Raw genomic sequence first — 19,850 nt, 5'->3', positions numbered from 1 at the left:
AACCGTTGTTATCTTTAATTACCAATTTTTAAAAGTTATAAAATGTTGATATTTTGAAAATATACATCGTGACGAATCTAATAAGACATCAAATGACTATATTTTTCATTATATATAAATCACAAAATATGGTCAAAGAAAAATGTGTAAATAGTATTAAAGTCAAAACGTGTAACTAAAAAACGGATATTTAGGGGCCTAATTTGTCATATAATGGCGCAAAATGACGTGTGAGAACATAAAGGCAACCTTAAAGAGGTATATTGAAACGTGTCATGCAACGACAGCAACATATATATACGCTTCATAGTCTCTAAACTAAACAAATTAAATTTTGCCTGTTTTTCATGTTTTTGACCCAAACTTATCAGTCACTGATCGAATAAGGTTTCAGAGTTGTTTCTGAGAAGGTTATCCCAGGTTAGGAATCTCCTCTCATCATTTAATCCATGTATTTAACTCGTTCGAATCTCTAAGTGTCTATTATACATCCGAGTGTATCTTGTGGTGCCTATGGGAATGAGAATGTGAAATTGTGTGTCATGTTACATTCAAACACTTGTAGATATTTCAATGAGGAAAATTCTATGATTTGTAGAGCACTTGGGAATAAGAATATGAAAGGATGTAAAATTATGTTCGTGTATAAATGTGCAATGAAAATTGTATTAGAGTAGATTTTTGTAATGTGGATTTGGTATGAAACCAATTTTATCTTTGATTGGTTCAATGATTTTTTAATTAGTTTGCTGCTAAACTTTTCTTGGAAAGGTTTTCTATGGGAATTTGGTCAAAAATTGGGTGCTGCTTCTTACCAATCTTCGAGGCTTAGTTTAACATGATAATTTTATTTTTATTGGACTGGTAATTTGTTGATTGCTTGTAATGGTTTTATTGTTATTTTTGTTTTTCATGAGAAATTATATTTGCTATGAAAATATGTGAAAGAAATGCGTTCAATGAGGAAATTTTGTAGCATTAAAGAACTAGTTACATATGCCCCTTGTTACTTTGCAGATTTAAGGGCTTGTTCTCTTACGTTGAAATTCGATCAGTTCAGTTCAGCTCCTAATTTTCTTCTCTTATAAAATATTCAGTTCAGCTCAGATCAATTCAGTTCAGCTGAGTTCAGTCAATGAGAACAGGCCCTAAGTACCCTTGGTTAAACCGAATTTGTTATTTTTATTATACAACAGGTAGTACCTTGTGCGATGTTTTTTTTTTTTTTTTTTTTTTTTTTTTTTTTTTTTTCTTGTGAAATTTGCTGATTTAGGGAGCTTTGCATGGTACAAGTCTTGGTGATACTATAGTATACGAAAGTACAAAATGAAAACTTGCTAAAGGAAATTGTCTTGGTGTTTAATTTGTTGCATTGGGTTGTTAAGAAGCATCCCAATAGGCAATGGCCATACTTGTTCGATTTATCTCTTCCAATTTGGATACCATAAGACGGGCCTTGAATTTTATTTAGTAATGCAATTGGAACAAACTCGAATACGATAAATAACATATATATTGATAATTACTTCCTTTATCAATGAGCTTTATGTTCATTAGTTAGATACTATGCTAGATTTTCAACTTTTGTTTAGACAAGTTAATTTCTTTTAAGGTTTTGTAGTGGTGAAAAGTTGGATGTGGGAGATGTTCAGCCAAGATATCCACCATTTTCTTGGTGTGCCTGTCGGTCTTGCCAGTGTAATCGAGCATGAAATGACAGAATACAAGGAAATCCGCAAACCAGCAATCATCACTGCAGGATTCTTTGCGTTGCTGGCTTCAATTCTCTCCATCGTTCTGATATTTCAACATCTAAGAGCTTATAATAATCCTGCGGTACACTCTTCAGTCTTCAATGCCTTCATGGCTTCATCTATGACTTACTTTTTTGATGTGATCATCTGTGTATATTTGTGTTGCTGGTATGATTTCTGATATAAACTTGAATGCCTTGAAACAGATAAGTGATACTCAAAATTTGATCGATATGATTATATGAATTTATCATAGCAGCATTACTAGAAATACGCGAAAAGATTACTACAAATGGTGTAAGCAATTAAAATAACTACTTTTATATCTTTTAGGCTAGTTCTTTTCATTTTCATTGACATCTGATGAAGGATAAAGTGTATAAAATGATACAAAATTAATGTCAATGTATCCATAGATAATGGACAACGAGTTTCTAGAACAAGTAAAATAGGCTAAACATTGAGAGGAATCTAATACAAATATGTAGGCTGGTAAATGATAACTTATGGTGTGCAATAAAGAAGCTTATATAGGAATGAATTTACTTGTTCACTAGAAGTTTGTATCATTGCACTGCGTTTACTTCAGCTCGCTTGTTATACTTCACAGCCTTCACTGAAAATGTACTGTAATGACTTTTTTTATATGAAAATTTCTATCCAGGAGCAAAAGTGGATTGTTTCTGTGCTTCTCATAGTTCCTATCTACGCCACTGAATCAGTAAGTGTACTTCTTAGGTTCTGATTTCTGTTTGCTGAGAAATTATAGAGTCAGTAACGGAGGAGGGTAAGCAGCCTAGCAGGAGGCTCTGAGGCTCTGGTCTATTATAGTGCACTTTTCCTCTTTTCTGTTGTTTTTTTGTTGTAAAATTTCAATTATTCTTCCATTCCACCAGATAAGAAGGCGAAAGGTAACTCCTGAAATGAAATTTGTATAAGTGTACTATAAGTGACTGCTACAGAAGTACAGATCATCTGATTTATTACTTCTCTCTCTCAGATTATATCCTTGTCCAATCCTAAGACCTCTCTAGCTTGTGATATTCTGAGAAATTGCTATGAGGCGTATGCATTGTACGCTTTTGGGAGCTATCTGATTTCCTGCCTCGGTAAGTTTCAAGTTTCCTCGCTTTTGGGAACTGTGAAAGGACCAGTTCTTTATATTTCTGTTAGTTGTTATGTTGAGCCTTAGAGTTTCTCAGGTGAAGGTTCTGTTGTAGAAATTGCTTCTTTCTCTGTATTATCAAGTCCTTTATCATTTTGTGCAATTCACTTGTAGTTGTATTTGTAGAGGTAATCTGCCGCTGGAATTTTGTTTACATATTTTGAAATACTTGTTGTGGTTCCTTTATGAGTATTCTGGCTTTAGCATACAATAAAACTTTGGTTTCTCTAGCTGATTGCAAGAACTTTCGATATATATATATTTTTTATAATGACATTTGTGCTGCACTGAAGTATTAATTTCATCTCATGGCAGGCGGAGAAGAAAGAGTTCTAGAACTATTGAGGGATGAATCAAGAAATGTACTTAACAAGTCACTGCTTGAAGAAGGAGACACAGAACCAGCATTGTCACGTCCATCCTCATTTCGTAACTTCTTTCTAAGGCCAACCGAACTTGGAGAACAATTGTTTTCTATAATCAAATTTGGTCTGGTACAATATGTAAGTATCTCTGCAGTTTCTGAAAAATGTGCTAAAGTTATTGTCAAACTAACATCTGCATAGTAACCAGATGATTTTGAAGACAGTTTGTGCGTTCCTAACTTTTGTTCTGGAGGTATGCGGTGTATATGGTGACGGTCAGTTCAAGCTGTATTATGGGTAAGCTAACTATATACAGAAATGTTGACAGTATGCTTATGATACTACTCTAGTTCAGATTTATCCAACTTTAAATAATGCAGGCTTAGTTTCTTTTCTCATAAGTTGCATTTGTTACAAATCTACACTAGATAACAATGAATTTGAATTTACAATTTGGCACGTCAATGGAATAGTTATAGTTGTATGCCATATTAGTGGGCAGCATTTATAATTAGTGATGACAAATTGCTATTGTGTTCGACTCTGATATTAGTCATCAGTGCCTTTTCAGGTATCCATATATTACAATTGTAATGAACTTTAGCCAAATGTGGGCATTATATTGTTTGGTCCAGTTTTATAATGTGACTCATGAGAAACTCAAACCAATAAAACCGCTTGCAAAGTTCATTAGCTTCAAGGCTATTGTGTTTGCTACCTGGTGGCAAGGCGTTGGAATTGTACTCCTGTGTACACTTGGAGTTCTGCCTAAAGACGGGATAGTTCAAACTGGTTTGCAAGATTTTTTGATCTGTATAGAGGTAAGTATCCAGTATCCTGCACCCCCCCCCCCTCCAATTTAAGGATTTTAAGCGAAACTAACCTACATCTTTCATCTTTCATCTTTTTAATGTGAACCGGGAGCAAGTTTTGGTTACATGTCTTATAAAGATCCTAGTCTTGTTTCATATATCATTATTATAGAAGTTGACTTGTTCATAGGCTACATGCACATAGTTATGGTTTGTTATCTGCACAGATGGCAGTAGCTGCTATAGCCCATGTCTATGTCTTTTCTGCAAAGGCCTATCATTTCATACCAATTTCCGAGTATGGAAAAATTAGCACCCGAACTGAGAAAACAGTCGTTGACATAGAAAAAGGAAAGGACAAAGGACCAACTATGATTGAGAAGACAGAAACTGAGGTCAAAGCTCCTGGAACAAGCATCAGTGAGAGTGTGCAAGACATTTTCCGTGAGGGTGGTCAGCAGGTATAAACATATACTGGACTACTAGTTATTGAATGGTTTCGACACCCAGAAATGGGCATTTTATAGTTAAAATGTAATGCTTCAATATTTGCACTACTGAATGAGTACATGGCAGGTGGTTGAGGATGTAAAGCTGACAATAAACCAGGCAATAGAGCCTGTCGAGAAGGGTGTAACGAAAATCCAGGAAAGCTTTCACCAGATAACAGTTGGTTCTGAGGACAAGAAAGAGTCTGATGTGGAGATCGAGGAACGTGTTGAGGATGATCAACAAGGAGTTCACAAGTCTCAAGTAACATCCGAAAAGATGAAGGTCACCAAAACTGTAAATGGAACTTCTTGATACATACTTATTTCTATTTTTTCGTCTTCCTTTTTAGGTATGGTTCACTAGGGAGCTGTAGCAGATTTTTTTTTTTTTTTTTTTTTTTTTTTTTTTTTTTTTTTTTTAATGTTACAGATTTTATTTGGTGCGTAAATGTAATACGTAGTAGGTAGTACATTATGTAGGTAATTTTGTACTAGAAATTTTTAATTTATGAACATGAGCCAATGTACCAATATATTAGTCATTTTAATCAAATCATGATTAAGTTGCACACATCAGAGTGTATTTAATATTACGATCAATGGAGTAATGATTTTTGTTGTAAAGGACAGTGACACAATTTGAAATGATTTGATCTTACGTATGGAGTATAAAACACCCAAGAATTTACGAAGTTATCTCATCCAATTAGCTAGTGCACAATTGAGAAAAGCATCACAAGTTATATTACAGTTCATTCAAGGACAAATTACAATTGATATAGGTCTCATCCATTTTAGTGCATAATCGAGAAAACTATCACAAGTTTAATTACAGTACAGTTCATTCAAGATAAATCACAAATTGATATAAGATGGTTACGTATGCTTAGCAAGGTTTATTTTAAAAATTGAGAGGGGGGGAAAACAAAAAAAAAAAAATAATACAGTTCTGCTGTAAACAAGGATTAAATACAGAATCAGAGGAAATTATCAAAATTTGAATTTGGAATATTTCTATTGATCATTAACAATAGATAGCATTTCTGCTGTATACAATGTTTTTGCTAATGAAAGTTGCATAAATTGAATAAGTCAGCTATTCTCATATAAGTGATACTTATTTACTCACAAAATCTCAACTAAAAATGAAAAGGTAATTTACAGTAAGAATCTAACCTATAACACAAGTCCCTAAAAAGTATAGACATAATTGAAGTGAGAATACCATGAACTGTACGGTCTGTAATATTTAGTTATTGTTTCCTGAGCAGCATATTTCTGTACAGCATGCAATGCAGCCGAAACAAGCGAGGGATGTGAAAAGCTGAGTGAAAACAATTGCACATTGGTTATTGACCTTCGAACATGCCTGTACACAGCACATACAACAGCAGTATCCACACATCGTTGTGCAGCAATCTGAGGCTGCCCTTGCGAACACTTCAGCTGGTTCTGGCATTTTTGGTTCTTTAAAACCTGGAGGGATATTTTCAGCGGTTGCCTTCTTATTTCCGAACCCAATGCCAATATTTCTCAACACTTTTAGTCTCTTGGGCTCAGGGTCTGTCTTTTCTGCTTCTCCTTTGCTCGGTGTTTTCTTCTGCTCACAAACAAACACACTACTATAAGTATAAATCACAAACCTACAACATAAATGCTAGCCCACACCCTCAACATTTAAACATTGAAAAACACCTTAATATTATTAAGATCCCAATCTATTACAAAATCCTTGAACTGATATGTAATTTCAAGTATTATGAGGAATGCCCGAGGCCCTGAGATGTGAGATCAAAAGTCATTGGACAAACAATATGTAGATCTAACACTTTTCCTTCTTGGTTACGGGTTTTTAACCCAAAAAAAAGGTTGTGCCACATACCCCAAATCTCTGATGTTACAAGAGGTAAGGGTATTGGGTCTACAAACTAATGCAGCATTCAAAATGGTTTTCTCTTTTCTGCTAACTGCCTCAGCACTACCAGGTGCTCAGTCAAGATTCCAACAATACTTTGGAGGGTGGACATGGAGCAGGAATTCAAGGTTCTTGAGAGTTTGAGACAATGCCATAATACCAGGATTAACAAGTTTATAAGTGATTGATAATATAGTAAGTGACTAAGTGATGTCTCAACAATACCTGCTTTGCAATTACTTCTACCTCTTTATTCAGGGTCTCGGTCATGAATATGGCCATGGATGTATATTCTGAGACAATGCCATTTTGAATGCTCAGTTTTACAACCTGCCAATCAAAGAACAATTGCAGACAATAATTAGTGTAAATTACAAACTGCTATAAAGTATGAGTAATTTAAGCATTGTAGTAATAAACTGCTGTACAGATGCTACCAAAGGACTAATATGATCTTCCAAGGCCTTCTATATAAACAGATCCAGTTCATACAGCATCAAAGAGTTCACAATCTTCACAGCATCATTGTTTGAATATCTCATCACCATGGTTTATGCAAAACTCTCTTTGCATGTGGGTTTAATTACTTATTTTAGATCATATTTTTAAAAAAAAAAAACAAAAAAAAAAAATTGATCATTCATCATATAACTTTCAATTTTTTATTGTCAAATATCTTTAAATTTGTAATTAATAAAATTACGAAAAATACGTACTTGGAAAATACAAATTTATACAGATCTAATGGAACCTCATTTAATATAATTTTTCCTTATGGATTAGCGTGCATATAAAGGTCAAAGTTAGTCAAATCAAGCAATCATATCAAAGCAGGAAAAAATAAGTTCAGATGAGATAAACAACAATAAAGTGAACTAAAACATAGCAATGTAATACTAACAGTAAATGGCCAATTAAAAGTTCATGTTTTATCAAGTGTTGTTAAATTTTTTTGAATTCAAACCCAAATCAAGTTCTTTTATCCTCCCCATTTATCTCTCTAGAGTAGCAAACCATATTTTCCCTCTGCTTTCTTGAATTCCATCAATTACTTTCCAAGATATCTTATTACCCTCTTGAGCAAACTCACCATTTAGCCAACCTTGAGCAATTTACATAGGATTAGTTGGTTTAATATCTCCAGTGAATGTTTATAGAATTGTAACGACTCTGGTTTCTGATGATAGATCTGTTCTGATGAATAATTAAGAATTTCAACTTTTATTGTTCATAAATTACATGTAAAATTTTCATATTTGTCTTTTTTGAGTTTGAAATTTATGTTAACAGAGCAATATTTGTTACAATACTTACAAAGCATTATTTTCCTGTACTTAAAAATTATTATCTACATACTCGTCTCTCTAAAAATACAAGTCTATGCATAGCCAGAATATTTGTAAAAAAAAAAAGAGATCCAAAATAAATAATATTTGCATGTTCCATGATTTTACATTTCTAAAATAAATAATATTTGCAATTTCTTTTCCACAAGATTGTTAGTAGCATTTCAAATGTTCTAATCACAGTGCACAAGTACATTATTTTCACTAATAAAAAGAATAAATCATACAAATAAGATTTCAACACAGACTTCCACTCAAAAAATATTTTTAAGGTCCCTGTTCTGGACTGGATTTTTCCAGGTATAGAAAACCGGAATCAAGGATTTTCAAGGACCAGAGACTGGGCCCTTGGTCCTATCCGTGTCAGGGTCCAATCCATTCCGGTACTGACCAAACGGTGCATACCTACTAGCAGTGCACGCTTTTTTGTGTGTGTTGAAAGAGCACGTTATTGGACCCAGTTTAAAGAGTACGTTAATTTTTCTGTCTTATGATATTGCAAATTACTCCCTCTGTTTGCGTTCTTGCATTTTCACAACACATGCACATCACATGGCAGGGGAGGGGGTATGCATATTTATACATACATCAATACATGTATTTAGATATAAAAGTATTCATATATATGAGTGTGCTAGATAGACAAAAATGCACTTTATTTTGACAAAACAACAAAAATGCACTTGCAATAACATAATATATATACTTAGTAGAATATACAAAGTGTCCAGGAGACGTACTTCAAAAAGCACCAAAGATAAAGTAAGGTACCTTTGTCTCAAGTTGCTTATCCTCCAGAAACCATGCTTCAGATGTGCACATGGTAATTTGCTGCAAGGCCAATATCTGTTTCATAGAACAATCAGCCAAAAAAAAAAGTTAAAAATGTATGCAATGCTAGTTCATTTTGTCAGAAGTATAAACTATAGAGACACAAAACGCGCGTGCACTTATTCTACGATTGACAATAGCTACTATACTAGTATACTTTTTTTTCATGAAATGGTTTGGTGCCTCAGAACAAAGGGGTCTTATAGTATAACTTAAATGCTTCATACTTATCATCTGGGGAATGTCATTTAATACCAAACTAGATAAGTTGTTCTTTACGTAATTATTCTAAATTAAACATAATAGATTAATGATAAAATTGTGTTGCTTTATTTTCAAATTTAGAATAGAAATGCTATCAGCATGGAGATGAGCAGATCTCACAATGGTGGACTAACAATGATGTCAAGACTCAAGATGAAAAAGTGGAGCAATATTTCAGTTTATGAGGTTTCCATCCTTGAACTGTTTTTAGTTTTAAAGGCAACAGATATAGGTGCATTAATGGTTAGCAGTAAGTATTCAATGAAATATCAAACAGATATATCATCTAAGGTGCATTAATGGTTAGCCAGGTTCCAACAATCCCACAATGCTAATTGACACATATGACATGTACAAAAAATGGCAACGCAAAACCTCCAACAGACTCAAAATCCAGAGAAATAAAACAGGGATGACATCTTACTTTATCAAGAGGGATTGCCTTTGACTTGTAAACCTTCAGATCCAACTCATAGCATGTCATGTCAGCAATAATGCCTCTTGCTTTGAAAACTTCAGGAAACTTCCCACTGTATCTTCCTGATATTGTCAATGGGCTTTGTGATGAAAGATCTGGAACATTTATTGGGTGCACCTGATATTTTGATTGCAAACCAATGCAATGGCATTCAGTAGACTAATAAGCATGTTATCAACTAGGACATAAAAAACATGACATCTTACAGCTAGTCCAACAAATTTGCAGCTATCAAACTAGCTCATTTAGTGTAAATGTTAGCAGAAGAGATTAAATAAAAGAGCTTTTACCCTGATATTACAGCACCTGACCTATCAAATACAATAGTATCAAAGACATGCATAACTGGACCTTTGGGAGATATAAACAAGTCTAACACCAAATTAGTCTAACTCAGGTACATAAAGCAATGTTAAAGCTATAATGCTTATAATTTTAGAAATGAGTGTCAAACTCTGGACTGGACTCAAGAATGTGACAAAGTTTCAATTCATTGATACACCAAATGCATACTTTCCTTTGTTATACTATTCCATAGTTGAGCATGAATGAATCAGTTCAGAACATTATTGCCAAACTTATCAGTTTCATTATCCCTTTTATCTCTATATTTCAATTAAAGGAACAGAACTCCATGTTCTAGTATACTGAATGTCTGAGATATACAGTGATAAAGACGTTATTTGAGACCAAATATAACCCTTTGGCCTTTCCACAACTTGATATCAAAGCATACATATATAGATGTAATAAGCAGGAATAAGTTACATAACTAAAGAATAGAAAAAGATATGAACTCATTTTTTTTAAGTTTCGAAGCATACCATAAAAAACAGTCTATAGTGGGGAGCCTATATAATTAGATATGAGCAATATGATGCAAACAGGTTCTGAAGTCCACAAATAAGAAGATGAGACTAACCTCGGCATTATCAAGTTCATCTAATGTATCGAAAGTTATGTTTGTGAGCACAGTAGATGAGGCTGTAGTAATTAATTTCTGCAAACGAGACTCTATCGAATCTGAATAAACCAAAAACAATAAAATAAGAATCAGAGTCAGAGTTGAAAGGCTCTTACTGCATGAACAACAATAATAAAATATAAATAAATAAAATTGTGTTGCCGATTTTTAGGCAAGTCAACGCCGGACTCCGGGCGTTGACCATCACGTGCCAAGCACGTGACTCATTAATTTCACCAAAAATTAATTTTTTTTTCCTTTTTCCATAATTTTTCTCTGATTTTCCAATTAACCCCAATTTAAACCCTTTTCAATTTCATTCTCTCTCCTCCTTTCTTTCTCTATACTCATCTTGTTTGCCATTGTTAGTGAGGTCAAAGCATCAAGTTAAATGGTTAATGAAATTAACTTCACCACAAGCAGCAAATAAGCACAACATCAACCCGCAACATGCTAACCCTCCTCCTACTTCAGCACCGGCAACAACCAGGCCACAACTCCAACACACCTCCGCACCTCCATCAAACAGCCCAAACAAATACCTAACGAACCCACAACCACCTAAACCCACAATGCTTACCTTGTGCGAATTATCCTCAATTGTAGTGTGGATGAATTCGTTTGGAAATAAATGCGAATTACGGGTAGAATATAATCAAAGGTTACAGAAATGAGGAGAGAGAATGAAGGGAAAAAGGGATAATTGGGGTTAAAGGGAAAAATGGGGGGAAATTGTGGAAAAAGGAAAAAACAAATTTGGTTTATAGTTTAGATTCATGGTTTATGCTTTGAGGAGTGAAAAAGAAGAAGAATGGGAAAAATTGGGGGTAAAGGGGAAATTTTGGGGAATCGGTGGAAAGAGGGAAAAAAAAGGGAAAATAAAAATTTGGCCTCAAAATCGGCTTTGGTCCTCCTCAACAACTCAAACCGTCTTTTGTGGTCCTTTTAAACAACTTTTTCCTTAATAGGTCCTTTTGAACAAAAGAGGCCACTTCAGTGGTCCTTTTGAACAAATTTTCCTAATTCAAAAAAAGGTGTGATTTGGAAGAAATAGAATTGAAATTTATTTTTAATCAATTCCTTATCTAACAATAGTGAAATGAATCTGCTTCATTCAGTTCCGAACCAATACACTACGGAATGCTATTATTCATTCTGATTTTTCCCCAAGTTAACCAGTAACCCACAGGGAGTCCAATATGTTCCAATATCCAGATGCTTAAATGTAACTCTTAGTTAGGCCCTTTATTTTTTTTGAAATCAATATATGATAATATCTCACATTATACTCTAAATGATCATAGAACCCAAAGGACACTCATCACAGAATAGTCCATTGGAAATTTATTTCAGTTTTTTTTAGATATGGTTTAGGATTACCAAATTCTATATCTATTTACTATTACTAAAACAAAACGTTGATGATGTCATCAATTTCTTAAAGTACTTACATGTCAAACTCTCATAAAAAATTTTCCCTCCAAATTTTACATATGATGTAATCGTTTTTTTTATTTTATTTTTTTATTTTTTTTTTTTTGCGGCTAGAAACTAGGATCAATTAGGTGTGAAACTTGAATTTGATATCAATATTGTTAATTATACACATTTTTTTTGAAGGAAAAATTGACAAAAATAATACAACTTTCTTCCATTCGCTCAAAATAATTCCAACTTTGGATTATTTTTAAATAATCCCAACTTTGGGGGTCATTCGCTCAAAATGATCCCAACCGGTTATTTAACCTGTTATAATAGGTTAATGTGACATGTGTCACTATTTAATTTGATGAATAAAAAGAAAAAACTTAAAAAAAAAAAGAAAAAAACCCCAACTGCTGGAACCTCATCCACGACCACCCTCTCTGCCAACTAGCCACGACCCCTCCCACAACCAGCCATGTTCGCCGGCGCTAGACGTTCCTCCTCCACCCTAGCACCGGCAACGCCCCTCCCTTGAGCCACCAAAATGCCCAAAACGCCCATACAACAACCCGATTGAAACCCCAAAAGAACCCTCTGCCACCACATTAAACCTCCAAGTCGACCCTCCCCACCCTAAGAAACCCTGGCGACTAGGGGTTCCGAGGGTAGGGGAGGGCCGATTTGGGGGTTTAATTTGGTGGCGGAGGGTTTTTTTGGGATTTCGGGTTGCCGTTTTGGGTGGTTTAGGAGAGGATTTTTAAGGGAATTCGGGTTGTCGTTTTGGGTGGTTTAGGGGAGGGTGTCGCCGTCGCTAGGGGGGAGGATGTCGCCGGCGGGGTTAGGGGTGGGCGGGACTGTCGGATGGTGGTTGCCGACCGTTAAGATTGAGTGGTTGTCGGCCGTTAAGGTTGAGTGGTTGTAGGTTGTGGGATTTTTTTTTTTAAATAATTTTTAATGTGTTGACACACGTCACTTAAAAGTTAAAACTAAAAATACAAAAAAATCTTTTACAAATTACCAGTCACTTAGGACCGATATAAGCGAATGACCCTTAAAGTTTGGATTATTTAAAAATAATCCAAAGTTGAGATTATTTTGAGCGAATAGGTGAAAGTTGGGATTATTTTTGTCAATTTTTCCTTTTTTGAACAAATTAATACACATTTTTTTTAATAATAAATACACATTTCTTTAGCTTCCACTCTAAACATATAAGCTTAATGAATTATACATTTATACAACATTAATATATTTAATCTAACCATCATTTTAGGTTTTTTTTTTTTTTTTACAGCCATTTTAGTATATTTTTAATAACATAGTAAATGTTACATTATGATGCAGCATTATATAATAACCATTTTTTTTTATGTACATGTTTTTTTAAAAATATTTATATAACAAATTTATTTTAAAAAAAATAACGAGCCTAATCATATTAGAAAGTTATCAACAACAAAAGATAAAAAAAAATATAGAAAAATTGCTAATCAACCACCGTGCAACGCACGGATACTAATCTAGTTATTGTACATTAATTCACTTGCCAATTTCTATCGTCTTCAAATACACACCCCAAAAATTTACAGAAGAAAGGATTTCAAGGGGAGATAATAAAAAAAGGGTTACACAACATAAATTTGATGATTTGGACCAGCAAAAGATGGACACATAGGCTATTTTTTTGTATCATCTGACTGCAAGCAGACTCCATAACTTGGAGAAGTTTCAAATCAAAAACCATGAGAATATGAGACTAACCTGCGTTATAGGCAGCTTCATAATGACCTTGCCCAATCATTGCCAACATTCTTAAAAAGTAATGATTACAATATATACCTGCAATCAGTACCATATATGAGTTTCAGATTCACCCATTTAAGATAAAGGGCTCTTACACCAATTGGAAACAACCTTTCCGAATTTGTTCACTACCAATTTAAGTTATTTATAATTTTGTGTTTCAATAAATAACGAGTTGATGCTGATGCGGAGTAAAAAGAGGGGGCCAAGATTTCTTTGCAGTTTGCACCAACAAAAAACAACACTAACACATAGCATAACTGTGCAAGTCACATAAAATGCAACAAAGTGACGGAACATTTCAACTACATCATGTATAGCATCATAGTCTAGCATTGAAATTCCAATCATAATAAAGATGGGTTCCCTTGTGAAAATCACAGATATAATCAAAGAGACCCAAGATATTGTAGTGAAAATGGGTATTACTAAGCAAGATATCATCATATGCATCAATGCAAGGAGTAAACAAGATGGCACAGCCAATCAAGTTTTCCCACCCCCTGCCATAGTTGATCCAATTGGAGAATTTAATATCTAATCTTTGATATATTTTTGAATCTAAAAGCAAGGAGTATCAAATAGAAATGACATAGAGAATGCAATATACATTTTCAACATTTATGGAACAATGCAGTTTATTTTGTAAGTAAAATGTTTTATCAAAACACAATATCATTACCAAGAGCACCATCTATGCCATAAGGCAAGAAAGAACAGTATTTACCAATTCCAAAGGTGTGTATGCGTGGAGATATGGCTTTTGTATTAGAGAGACGACTCTTTACAACCTTGCATATGCGTCTCTCATCTTCAACAGCCCCATCAGTAATCAGAAAAATCAAAGGTAAGGATTTGTGCGTATCTGATAACATCTCCATCGCCTGAAAACAAAAGGGGGGACATTAATCTTTGTTCCTCAGCGAAAAGTATAAAAGGAACATGATGGATCTGGCAGCATATCTGCAGTAGCTCATATCAATCTCTTTTTATGTATATATGAAAATTGTTTAATTAAAGCAGCAAGAGATGCCCTCACACAGAAATGCAAACAATTAAACAAATTTACAAATTGGTCCAGTGCCTACTGATCTCCCCGATTGAAATTTTATTCAAATCACCAGATGCCTTATCCCGTAAAGATGCTAGTAATGTTAATGCATCCCACAATAAATGACGCAGAATAGAAAATACAAAGTCCATTTCAATCAAATTCCCCACAAGATGCCACCGCCCACCGTAACATTTTTTCTGTAGCAAATTAGTCTCCTTCCCCTCTCCAACCCTACAAAGTGGCCCTGTGACCACTTCTATATTGAAGGACAAACCCAAGCCTCTTTGACTAACACCAAGAGTCTTTTCCAAAGATACCATGCCATTTCACAGTAAAGAATTACATGTGAGCAAAGACTCACTAATGGTTAGGCATAGCAAGCATATGTAGGGTGTGATAGCCATCCCCAGCTAGTGTGCCTTCTCAAAGCTAAACATGTAATTTTAATGCCAATGTCCACAATCACAAGTTCACAACAATCTTGGCAATCTTAACGTCATCTATCCACAATCACATTAATGATTTGGTTTCCACTACTGCCTCAATTGACACATAGTTAAAAACACAACTAAACCTTGACAAGCAGGAACATGCAAGGCCCAAGCAGACTTGTATTGGTCACACACAATGCAGATATATGAAACTGAATGAGAGTCAAGTATACAACACCAGAGTCCAAATTTAATGACAAGATGCATAAGCAAACCCAGAGGTTTCAGTCTGTTGACAATAAATCCCTTCTAGTCGAGAGAGAAACTCATTCATGAAAGAGAAAAGAACAACCTTGTCAAGAGCAAGAGAAATCTCGGTGCCATCCCCGACCAGTAGAGTGTCATCCATCCACTGTATGGCTCTTTCAATGGTCTCCTGGCTAGCATGCTTCATAGATGATGAAAACGAAAAGGTCGTTGCATTAAAAGCTATTATGTTGAACATATCTTCAGGAGTAAGCTCAGAGAGTGCTGCACCCAATGATTTTTTGGTAGCCTCAAGTGGCCTCCCTTGCATGCTACTACTTATGTCAACAACATAAATGATATTTCTGGCAAAAACCTGGCAAAAAGGAAACATCATATTAGACAATATACATCCTAGAGAATAGTTGCAAATTTCAGTGCATATTTTCTCAAGATTAATCTAGACAGATGGAAGCCAAAATGATGCAAAGAAATTAACTGATCTTTTTTCTCTCCTCATTAGGCTTAAATGTTGTAAATTACATATACATAGCAAATCAAACCTTTTTTCCTTGCTGGGTTCCTGGGAGAAGATGCACACAGAACATCTCTCTTTGATCTGTATCTTCAATTGATGGTGACTGCAAAAGCACACTTCCAGATATACGGCTTGTAGGAACCTAGAAAGAGAGAAAGTAGAAAGGGTATTAGAATATAAATCTTATACTAATCACAAGTTTGCATCAAAAGATGTTTCTGCTAAGTGCATCCATTTCTCGTAACTTCAAGATATACTTCTGCTATCTATGGAAGCACCCAGGCAGTACTATTATATAGAATAATAGGCACAAATTGACAATGATATATAACTCACGCTGTAGGAGAAGCTAAAATCTGTATTTGACCAAGAGAGAACATCTGACTCATACTTGAATGACAGAGAGTCCACTTGTCGTTTTCGTTCCTGAATGATACTAAAAATATTTCAGAAATACAATCTCATATATCATCAAACTCTATATAATATATAAAAAGATTACCTTTAAAGGGTGACTAATAGTCTTACACAAGACTTCACTTCCATCACCTGGATGGACATTTAGTTTCATCTTCTCTTTTCTGGGAATCTTTTTGCTTGCAGGATTCACATACTCGGGAAAGTAGAATGGTATGCTCAGAGAGAATTCACCATCATGATACAACAACTTTTGCGACCAGCTTATTGTGATATTAAGGTTGGATCCACCATCAACCTAAAGGTTAGAACGCACATGAGATCCAATTCTTCATAAACAAAAATAACTGATTACAAACATACTAGGAGATGACAACTCACCTCGGGAATTGTTAAGAAAAATATGTCAGGCCTCAAAAATCCTCCATCATCCCCACCTAATGCCTTTTCATCCTTTGTGTCTTCCCTGGAAACTAGTTGAGTATGATAAGACTTTTTAGGAGCATTAATCTCAACACCTAGAATTGAACCCTGTTAGAATGACAGATTGTTTGAGAACACATGGATGGAGAAATCACAGCAATAATAAGCAATAGAGATCACAGCTATTATATGATGTTAACTTGTTAAGGGGAAAGAGGGGGAGATTATTCACAATTTTATAGACCAACTACATTAACTTGTTAAGGACCAGGTTGGGACAGTATTGAGAATTTAAGGTTCAAAAACAACCTATGGCTAAAATGCTAAATGATAAAAAACTATTATAATGTTAAAAAGCAACAGTGTTGAATCTCAGAGGTGAGGCTATACATAAGAGTTAGTCTTCTTCGATGCTCAAAGTGAGCATTGAATACAGTTTCGAAATGGAAATTTACAAATAATCCAACTAAATTAAGTCTAAGATCTACTACTTGTATAATAGTCAATGAGAGAAGTCTAGCTATTGAGCGTGTAATACCCCCACTATTCATTTATGCATAAAAAGATTTAAATTTGTTCATATACTATAGGTGATCACACTGATCAGAAAGGATAAACAAAATCAAAAGAGAAGGGGGGGGGGGGGGGGGGGTAAAAACCTTGTACACAGAGAAAAGAAAATTATTACTATTAACATAGGGATACTAGTGAAGAGATCTCATGATCCTAAAGCAAGGAAGAAAATGCTCACTTGGTTTATGACAGACAAGCATCAAACACATTCACACCTTCACATACTAAAATCATACAAAACCATTGTAAGCAATTGAGATTTAATCAGTTCAGCATTGACAAACTAACATATACTCCTGTGTATTTTTCCTAAAGAACATTAAAACTAAATTAGTTTGAGAGGAGATGCAGCTGACATTTTAATTTTTAGCATTTGATGAAATTCGGGAAAATAGTGAAGTATATTCTAGCTGTCAGAGATTTACACCAATCAACTCAGAAAGAAAACTCACTAATGGTTTATACAAGTATAACTTATTAATGACAGTTATTTAACTAATTCAGGAGTCAGTAGTTAGTCACAATAAGAGACCATGAATACAACTGGAAAAAATAAAATCATAAACTCATAAGTGCTCTATCTCAGCAGTGATGAATGTAGATAATAAATACTTGTGTTCATTGTCAGTTATTTGTCACCCTCAATTATAAACACAAACTTTTGGAAGAAAATTGGCTAATAGGTGGGGCCTAGAACACCAATCAGCATAATTTCTCCCTGCCAAAAAATAATTCTCCATTGGTTAACTATATAGATTATAGGATGGGCCCCTTTCTCGAATCTTTGGATAGGAAAGATAAAATTGTTTAGACATTAATATCATTATATAGTATAATATGGACGATGTGGTAGAGTAAGGAATAAGACGGGATAAAAGTAATACAGCAAAAGTAGGAAGAAAAAAAACAGAGGGAGGGAGTAACACCCTTTAATAGATACTTGAATTTTCTCCTTCTAATTTTCAAACAAATTTGGCAAATGGCCAGTGTAACATTATGCTCTGGATTTCGAGCGTACAAGTAACAGCTTTTCATAACAGATTTGTATAATACATCTAGAACACTCCTATAGTTTCCCTATCATGCATTTGCCTCAACTCCATGCATCATATGAGCTCTATAAATGTCTTATTTGATAGGCATGTTCCCTAGTATACATAATTGTTTCAATCATTCCAAAATAAAGCAATCCATTTCTCTTGAATTGTCAAACTACCTATAAACAATTACATCATTGCCCCCAAAATAAATTCACTGTTACTGTTCCAAAGAAAAAAAAAAAAAAACTTGCTTACTTCCTACTTATAGCAGTTTCTGATATAGTAACAACTTAGTTGCAGCTACTTTTTCTTCATAAGACTCTAACAAAATTCATGTCTAAGAAATTTCGCCTTCAAACACAACATAACATATTTCTTGGTACAAAAACTCTTAAACGTGAAGGAATAGAGTTGTCAAAAACTGACCCGACCTAAGATTATATCATTGTACACGACTAACATAACTCATACTAACACGACCTGACCTGATCTGATATAACCCCAATACTCGAATTGACAGCTCTAAATTTATATTCTCTCACAGTCAGACCAATTCATACCACTCCAAATATTTGTTTTTTCTCAGAATAAAAAAAACATCAATCAATCAAAATACAATCAATCGAAAAAATCGAAAGAGATAAAAATAAAATAAAATCGAAGATCACCTGCTCACCCATAGGAACAGCAAGACGGCAATCAGAGACCTTACTTCCCATAACACAATGAACACGCCATTGACCAGAAACCCTAACAAAAACGGTATCCAAATAACAATCAACCTCCAATGAAACACTATTCATCTGAAGCGGAATCAACGCCGGAGGATCACATCTACCATAGACATACGGCTGATAGCTCGGAATATCAGGATTATCGACGATTCCAGGGTCGGTGATTACGGCGTACACCATTGGAGCTGTCGGAAGGTAAAAGGTCGGATTCTTCGACATCGATGGCGGAGGTTTTGGCGGTGCTACTGACCTATCTTTGCCGAAGTATAATCTCTTTGAGAGCTTCAATCCTTCTTCTACCGCCTCCATGAAAGCTTCTTCGGCTGCTGCCATTGATGAGAGTAGTGGATTTCTAGGGTTTGGTGATCGAAGAAGAAAGAGGGGAGAGAAAATGAGAGGAGAGAGAAAGAGAGTTGTTATGGAGCTGAGAATAAGTTCTGGAAAGAGAGAGGAATGGAAGGTGTGTTAGATTGGAGAAAAAGTTAACAGAGAAATACAGTTAGGCATTCATGATTAAATGAATGGACTGTTGTAGTATAAGATAAAGTAATTATTTTTCTTTTTTGAAGAAGTAATTATTTTTCTAATAATATCATAATTAATACCTTATACTTTGTATTTAAAGTAATGATCATTCATCTCAATATCTACTTTTCAGATATCAATAACTAATAATTTTTTATTTCATATTCCGTAATAATCAATATTAATCATTATGTCTCTTTATTGACAGTCCCTTATGGCTTAATTAAAGTTTTAATTTTTTTTAAAACAAGTCCTA

The 19,850-nt window shown here is 34.5% G+C and overlaps 2 protein-coding genes across 4 annotated transcripts; one reads left to right on the top strand and one right to left on the bottom strand.

The window, feature by feature from the left end:
* The first annotated feature begins 338 nt into the window (after positions 1-338).
* Positions 339-5,465, top strand: LOC110715852 (protein LAZ1 homolog 2). 2 transcript variants are annotated; one of them, XM_021894470.1, is made up of 9 exons: positions 339-420; positions 1,622-1,836; positions 2,419-2,475; positions 2,755-2,863; positions 3,235-3,422; positions 3,493-3,581; positions 3,856-4,105; positions 4,324-4,557; positions 4,673-5,465. In XM_021894470.1, the coding sequence occupies exons 2-9, from the start codon at positions 1,636-1,638 to the stop codon at positions 4,898-4,900; spliced, it is 1,356 nt and encodes a 451-aa protein (XP_021750162.1). In that variant the 5' UTR covers positions 339-420; positions 1,622-1,635; the 3' UTR covers positions 4,901-5,465. The 2 variants fall into 2 exon arrangements, with proteins under 2 accessions (XP_021750162.1, XP_021750163.1); XM_021894471.1 differs by lacking the exon at positions 339-420 and having other exon boundaries at positions 1,120-1,836.
* Positions 5,466-5,574: 109 nt separating this feature from the next.
* LOC110715851 (inter alpha-trypsin inhibitor, heavy chain 4-like) lies at positions 5,575-19,596 on the bottom strand. Of its 2 annotated transcripts, none has more exons than XM_021894469.1 (13): positions 19,004-19,596; positions 16,681-16,830; positions 16,385-16,597; positions 16,219-16,308; positions 15,908-16,024; positions 15,451-15,720; positions 14,341-14,497; positions 13,572-13,649; positions 10,344-10,444; positions 9,368-9,538; positions 8,620-8,694; positions 6,749-6,832; positions 5,575-6,187 (listed from the first exon to the last, which is right to left on the bottom strand). In XM_021894469.1, exons 1-13 carry the CDS (start codon positions 19,400-19,402, stop codon positions 5,837-5,839), a joined length of 2,256 nt encoding a protein of 751 aa, XP_021750161.1. In that variant the 5' UTR covers positions 19,403-19,596; the 3' UTR covers positions 5,575-5,836. The 2 variants fall into 2 exon arrangements, with proteins under 2 accessions (XP_021750161.1, XP_021750160.1); XM_021894468.1 differs by having other exon boundaries at positions 6,728-6,832; positions 19,004-19,595.
* Positions 19,597-19,850: the final 254 nt, after the last annotated feature.

The sequence above is a fragment of the Chenopodium quinoa genome, unplaced genomic scaffold, assembly GCF_001683475.1.
Source record: "Chenopodium quinoa cultivar QQ74 unplaced genomic scaffold, ASM168347v1, whole genome shotgun sequence".
NCBI lineage: Eukaryota > Viridiplantae > Streptophyta > Magnoliopsida > Caryophyllales > Amaranthaceae > Chenopodium > Chenopodium quinoa.
Note: the sequence above shows the minus strand (reverse complement) of the source record. Positions and strands in the feature narration are given on the sequence as shown.